Consider the following 7,747-nt stretch of genomic DNA (forward strand, 5'->3'; position numbering starts at 1 on the left):
TGATTTGAGTAATGAACAGAATACCGGGACAGTAAACCCGGACTACGTCCAGAGAGTTCAACCAGACCCTCAGTCTTTCAGGCTTAATGCAATTAGTGATGTTAAGAAGTTCTTTGAGTGCGAAATTGAATGCAGGAGAAAGATATTTTTAAAATACAAAAAAGCTTTTGATGTGATTACTGGCATAAGCCATTTCCTTAATTTTGCCAGCATTGCAGCTGGCTCTGTTGGTGTTTCCGCTCTAGCTGGTGTCATCACGGCTCCGATAGGTTCAGCTCTGGGTGGCGTAACAATAGGTAGTGCCATTATTTCATCGGCCTTAGGCTGGGAGAAAAAGAATATTCTAAGGAAAATTGAAAAGCATGAGAAGATAAGCATGTTGGCCATTTCCAAACTGAACACAATCAATGATTTGGTCAGTAAAGCCTTAACCGATTCTCACATATCTACAGAGGAATTCGGTTTAATACTCAAGGAGAAGGAGAAATACATTTCGATGAAAAAGGCCATTAGGAAAAAACAAAGGGAGACCAATTCCAATGTCGATGTAGAGTCTCTCAAAAAAACCTTTTTAGAACAAGGAAAAAAGATAGCTCAGACAGAGATGCTAGAAAAACTAAAAGTTCAGTTAATCAAACAGGACTAAATAGTCCTAATCCTAATGTGGTGTATCACTATCACTATCACCATGACTTCGGTGTTAGGGGTGAATTTTCGCCAGTGCCACTACCATCAGCGCCACCATATTCATTAGTTTAAGAAAGATTTTGCACTCAAGCGAAGTTTGAATCGCTGTAATCTATGTAGCCTTCATAATACATTCCAAATGGTAACGTTCTTATTCCATCTTCAAGTATGAACCTCTTATCATCAAAAGGACTGAGGCTTTTTTTGTCAACTTCTTCAAAATAGATTTGGTGTTTATCTGATCTTAAGTGTCTCATCTTGTGGTAAAATGACATACTCTTTTCAAGACAATCAACATAGTCATCAAATGAAATATTTATCTTTACTACATTCTATGCAATACCCTTTAATTTCTTAGAATCGTAATCTTTTGTCCTGTCAGCATACATCTTACTTCTCAGGGCAATGAATTCAGTCATCTCGACTCCTCCTAACTCATCCTTGAAATAACCTGGCACCTTCTTCTTACTGGTGTCATAGAGTGGATGATCTTTTGGATAATTACTGAAGTCAAAATAGTGTTTTAACTCCTTTAAGTCTTTAGTTAAGTCATCAGTATTAATGTTAAGTACAAAGGAATCTTTTTCTAGATACAGTAGTTCAATATTTTTCTCACCAAAGTACGGTTGAAGAACTTCATAATAGAATTCATACATTAATAATTTAGACAATTCAAGTACTGAAGCTCCTATGTAGATTGGTTTGTTGAATTTCATTGATGTTTTCCTCATGCTAATAGCAGCATTCTGTTCGTCAAATACGCATATCGATGAAAACCTGGGATTGGCCATTACACTTTTGGCTCTCTCCCCGTCCGTTACCAATTCTATTTCCACCCTGTTCCTTACATTCTCACAAGTCTTTCCGTAGAAAGCATTATTCATGAGCTTGAAATAGTCTTTCTCAAAATCAGTCTTAGAATCCATACGTCTTTTAGTATCAAAATCAATGTATGGTGCTAACCACTTTGATTGTTTAAAACATATCACCGAATGAACCCTCTTAAGTACCATTCCGTGCTTGAGGTAAAATTGTAGCATTCTGTAATGCACTATGTAATTAGTTTTATCCTTTTGTGTTAGTATTAGTTTCTCTACATTTGATCTTTTATCATCGCCCAGTAACTCTATCTGGTAAGGACTTAATTCATCATCTTCAATAAAGAGAGATTCGGGACAGAATGGAAAGTTCCTTGACTTAAATTTAATATTTCCTGGATACTCCAAATCCACCTCTAAGAAGTAGCCTACTTCGCTATCACTTGGAATTGCCATAATCTGCTCTTTACTAATAACATTCATGTTAAGTGGATCAATATCTATCATTTCAAAACTACCATAGGGTTGAGGTTCCATCATGGCCCATCCGTAAAGATTGTTAGCATCAATGTACAGGAGCTTATGACTCTCATCGGCCTTGACATGTCTTGTTCCCATAACACCCGAAATTCCACCTCGTATTGCTTTCTCAAAAGCAAGTAAGATGTTGGTATCAGTCAGTAGTTCTAGGTTTATTCCTGTGTACTTCAAACCAGCTTACCAGGTTAGGCCTGGTGCCGAGTAACAGTGACATGGATCTATCTGAAAGTAGTTCAAATTGACATCCCTGAATTTCTCAAATAAATCAGCTAAAAGGATCACATCAGTTTTGAGGTAGAGGTCAATGAACTCACCGTGATTCCTGATCTTGAAATGATCCCATATTACCTTAGCCTCATCATAGGCAGAATCAGGTGCCATTTCATTTTTCAATTCGTCAAAAAACATAGACTTTTCTAGGTAAGTGACATTGTAGCTTTCATGTGATGTGTAAAACGAGTAAGGTACTATAATGTCGTGAGGGACTAATGCAGAGCCATTCCTGTAGAGCAGGTCACAGAACAGACAAGCTAATCGGTTCGCCATTACAACAACAAGGTTTATTATAAAACACGGAATATCAATATGCGAAACGACAGAACATTACATCCACCCCCTTTTGGATGAAAAGGTTTACGCTTAATAAGTCCAGACGCGGATGTTGGTATCAAAATAAAAACATAATCTCAAATTAAACACTTTTCCTGGAAGCGCAGAATAAACACAAGATTGTCTCTGACTCAAGAATTGTCCTTTTCTTGAATTTGAATGTTCTCGAAGTTATGAATTAGAACATGGCGCAAATAGCGAATCACTCTTCACTTAGTCCTTACACGGATAATGTCTTCATTACCAGAATAAAAGCACATCCATATCGAACTTGAAGTGTCCTATTTAGAACAAAATAAAAGTGCACTATATGAATATTGAAGGTCCACTACATGAATATAGAACAGTTCAAACACATAAAACTCAGAACAGGGTGTTCTTAACGAAGAACAAAGTCTTTGAATCTTTGGTTAGGCCTCCTCGTTCGAGTTGATCTCCGGAGTGGTTGTGAGGTAGTCTCAGTCATCACAGGCAGTTTCTGGTTGGAGGTCTCAGGCTCAGAAATACCAGAAGGTGTCTCAGGTGCTATAGTGGGCGGAGCATCTGAGTCAGGAATCTCAACTTCCTCTTCCTGAATGTTTTCAAACAGGCTTTCAGGCACCCGTTTGAAAAACGTTAGGTTGCGAGTTATTTTTCGATCATCTCGCTCGGCTGTCAGCATATTACCATCTCGACGCGTTATCTTTAATGGATCTGGATCGAATGGCGGCGTTAGCTTGTTACGTTTCTGCTGACGAACTACAACGGTGTCTCCTTCGGCAATGTTGCTTTCAGTAGCGTTGCGTCTGCGATCTGCATACATTTTGATCTTCTGCTTGCGTTCATTGTCAGTGTCTCTCATTGACGATTGAGAACGAGTTTTCAACTCTGGGTTGAAATCGGCACATGGAAGCTGGGTTTTCATCCTACGACCATAGAGGGCTTCGAATGGCGAGACACCTGTTGTTGAATGTGGTGTCGCACGATACTGGCGTAGAAACTTCTGTAGTTCCTGCTTCCAATTGCGGCCTTCGATGTGTGCGGCTTGCACAGTCTTCGTGATGTTTCTCATGAAACGTTCTGCTTCACCGTTAGCTTGGGGATATAACGGAGTCACTCTGCGGTGTTGAAAACCGAGGTAGTCAGCGAAACGTTTGAAATCATGGCTCGTGAACGGAGGTCCGTTGTCGGATTTCAAAATCGACACAACTCCGTGGCGTGACATAATGGCGTCTATCTTTGGTATGACTGTCTTTGCGGCGGTAGAAGCTATAACTTCAACCTCGGGGTAACGACTGTAGTCATCCATCATCACGAGTAGGTAGTCAGCACTTGGGACTGGCAAAGGACCGTAAAAATCCACAGAGACTTCTTCCCAGGGACCATTCGGCAGCTTTGTCATGCGTAGCGGCTCTGGTTTGCTGGCTCTTCCGGACGTAGCTTGGCAAGGCAGACAGTCCTTGACACATTCTTCAACCATGGCGTCGATGGACGGAAACCATACTTTTTCTCTCAGCAACATCTTCCTTTTGACGATGCCCTGATGACCAACGTGAGCAAGGTCAATGGCTCTTCTCTGCAGTGCGTCAGGCATTACCAGTCTTCTCCCTCGGAGGACGATACCATTATGAACGATCAGCTCATCTTGGAAACGTTTGAATGGCTTCAGGCACTCTTCATCTCGTCTCCAGTAGCCAGTTTCGGTAGCTACTTTAAGCTTCTGCAGGGTATGGTCTCGTAAGGTTTCTGATTTTACTTCTTCGAGTTGCATGGCTTTTGGAACCGCATTGTCAATGACATAGTTGACGTAATCATCGACAAAGTTTGCTCTGTTCTGCTCATTGCCTACTACAGGATGGCGACTGCAAAAGTCGGCTGGGTTGGCTTCGTTCCTTCCAGGTCGATATTCCAACTTGTAGTTATACGGCGTTAGACGTAATCTCCATCGTTCAATCCGTAACGACATCGGCTTCTGGCTTTGGAATATTCCGATCAACGGTTTATGATCTGTGACCACGGTGAAAGGGGAAGTCGAACCGTATAAGTATAGGCGGAAGTGTTCTGTTGCCCAGACCACTGCGAGCATTTCTCTTTCTGTCTGCGAGTATCTCGTCTCAACGTCGGTGAGCGCGCGACTAGCGTACGAAACAACGCGACCTTCTTGCATCAGAATCGAGCCTAATCCGCGGGGCCCTGCGTCAACGATGAGTTCAGTTTTCTTACGCGGGTCATAGTACGACATGACCTTTGCTCCGGTGAGCGCAGTCTTCAAATCTGTTAGCGCTTTTTCATGTTCCGCGTTCCACTGCCATTCTGTCTTATCATGCGTTAGCTCTCTAAGGGGCGCTGTTATGCTAGCATACCATGGAATGAAGCGCGAGAGGTATTGGGCCATTCCGAGTAACGAACGTATTCCACTCTTGTCCGTCGGGGCAGGCGCATCTCTTATGGCTTCGATCTTCTTCACATCTGCGGTAACACCAGCGCTATTGAAGATATGACCGTAGAACTTCACTTCTGACTGATTGAAGTGACACTTGGGCATGTTGAGACGAATTCCGTATTCTTTCAGTCTCTCCATCACGGCTATCAAACTCTTGTCGTGTTCAGCCTTATCTTTGCCATGGATAATGATATCGTCAGAGATATTTCGACAGTTCGGTATGTCACTCAGAATTTCGGCGATTGCGTTCTGAAAGATTTCCGACGCGGCGTTTATCCCAAAGAAAAGACATTTGTAGCGTCTAAGACCAAGATGGGTGGTGAACGTGGTGATAAAACGTGATTCCTTTGCAAGTTCTAGTTGATGATACGCGCTACTCAAATCTAGGGTACTGAACACAGTGGATCCGTTCAAATCCGTTACTAGATCATCAAGAGTCGGCATAAGATGTCTTTCACGTTTTATCGCTTTATTTGCCTCGCGCATGTCAACACAAATGCGAATTGCTCCTGATTTCTTGGGGACTGTAACTATGGGACTTATCCACGGTGTCGGACCATCGACTTTCTCTATAATGTCAAGTTCCTCTAGACGCTGTAGCTCTTTCTCTACATCTTTGCGGATATGGAAAGGTATGCGACGGTGAGGTTGCTGCTTCGGCTTGACGTCTTTATCAATGTGAAGTGTCACAGGTTCACGTTTGATCTTGCCTACACCGGAGAAGAGTTCTTCATACTTCTTCAGCGAGTCAGGAAGGGTCTTGGAGCTGGACGGATTGGGCCTCGTTTTCGATTTAACCTCATGTACGATCTTCAAGATTCCTAAATCCGACGCGGTCTTGAAACCAAGTAAATTCCCTCCTTCAGTCACGTAGAACTTCGACCATTTGGTTTCGGACTTGTGACGTGCTGTGGCTCGGAACATTCCTTTCAACAGTATGGGCGTCTTGCTACCATAGGGGAATACCTGTGTGTCAGCTGGAAGCAACGGGTCTATACCAGGTTGGGCTCGGCGAATAACGCTGAACGTCTTGGAGTCGACTAGGTTGACGGATGCTCCCGAATCTATCATCATGGGGACTCTGGCCATTTTTGGTTTCTTTCCGATTGTTATCGTACACAGCGTTGGGTTGTTGGACTTGGCAGCTTGGGTAAAGTAACAGTAGTCAGAATCTTCGTCAGCCTCTGTCATCAGGGTGTTAGCGCTGTTGGTCTTTGAACGGCACATCCTCCCGAAGTGTCCTATCTTCTTGCAACGATGGCACTCCTGACCATTGGCGGGACAATTACTACTGACTTTGTGGGGTCTCCCTCCACACTTACCACAGTTCTGGTCGTTGTGTCGCTGCTGGGGTCTGGTATCTCGACCATCGCGACGTCTGTCCTGGTCCGGCTTCGATTGTGACTGGAAACGACGTGTCTTCTGCTTAGGTCTGCTCTGTCTTTGGCTCCCTTTGCCTTGGCTCTTGTCATTGGCTCTAATCTTGTTAACGGTTTGATGTTGCGATTCTTCAAGCTTGGTTGCTTGGTGCTCACTCAATTCAAATGCGCGGCCAGTATCTAGAATTTTAGTTAAATTCATGTCTTCACGCAAAGCTTTTCTGCGAAGTTGATGTGAATTAGTGCCGGTTATGATTTGAGCGCAAATCTCGCGGTCTACATTCGCGAAATCACATGTCTTGGCAAGTTTTCTCAAGCGAGTATGGTAGGCATCAAGCGTTTCATCCTTTGCTTGAGTACACTGTCTGAAGTTGTATACCTCGAATGCTACGTTCTTCTTGGGTAGAAAATGCGCAGTTAACTTAGCCTTAGCAGTATTATAGTCATCATCATCGCCTGTCTCTGTCAACGTGTCGAATATCTCATCTACATCAGGTCCTGCGTAATGTAGTAGCAATGCTCTCTTCCTTGTGGGATCAGTTAAACCTATTCCAACAAAGAGTCTCTCAAATCTAGCCAACCACCTTTCCCATCTGGGGCCAATAGCGGTAGGGTCAGTATGAGGATCAAATGAAGCAAAGTTAGGTAGAGATATCATCGGTTGAGGCGCAACAGCGGCAGCTGGGTCAGCAGGAGCTCGTACTGGTGATGGCATCTTGGCAACACGGTACTAATATTCTAAATATTATGAGCAAGACTGCTAGAAACTAGGGATATTATAATACTGCACAGTAAACGATAGTGTCGACATCTAACGGTAACACGCGGAAACGCATTCACACGGGCTACATACAGCGCGGCGAGATTTCTATTCTACATGAACGATTGCACGTACACATACATAGCGATAGCGCGTACATTACGCATATATTTCTCGCGGCGTGGTCACAGACTTTTTAAACCGTTAAATTCACAGTAATAACTGCACGCATTTTTCAAAATGTCCACTTCTACGGGTTCTTGGTATCTTACTTTAGCATCGAATATCCTCGTCGCCAGATATAATGTCGTGAGGGACTAATGCAGAGCCATTCCTGTAGAGCAGGTCACAGAACAGACAAGCTAATCGGTTCGCCATTACAACAACAAGGTTTATTATAAAACACGGAATATCAATATGCGAAACGACAGAACATTACAGGTACTGAACCCTTCTTCCTCAATAGTTTAAAATCAATGGTATTTGGGAACTTCTGTCTCGTAATTTTAAAGTCATCATCCAGCATTGATTT

At 43.0% G+C, this 7,747-nt stretch overlaps 1 protein-coding gene across 1 annotated transcript; it reads right to left on the minus strand.

Annotated features, from left to right (window-relative positions):
- Positions 1 to 3,033: 3,033 nt before the first annotated feature.
- LOC135499973 (uncharacterized protein K02A2.6-like) lies at positions 3,034 to 7,170 on the minus strand. Its single transcript, XM_064791050.1, has one exon. It carries the CDS (start codon positions 7,168 to 7,170, stop codon positions 3,034 to 3,036), a length of 4,137 nt encoding a protein of 1,378 aa, XP_064647120.1.
- Between the last annotated feature and the right edge of the window lie 577 nt (positions 7,171 to 7,747).

Source organism: Lineus longissimus, chromosome 15, assembly GCF_910592395.1.
Source record: "Lineus longissimus chromosome 15, tnLinLong1.2, whole genome shotgun sequence".
Lineage (NCBI taxonomy): Eukaryota > Metazoa > Nemertea > Pilidiophora > Heteronemertea > Lineidae > Lineus > Lineus longissimus.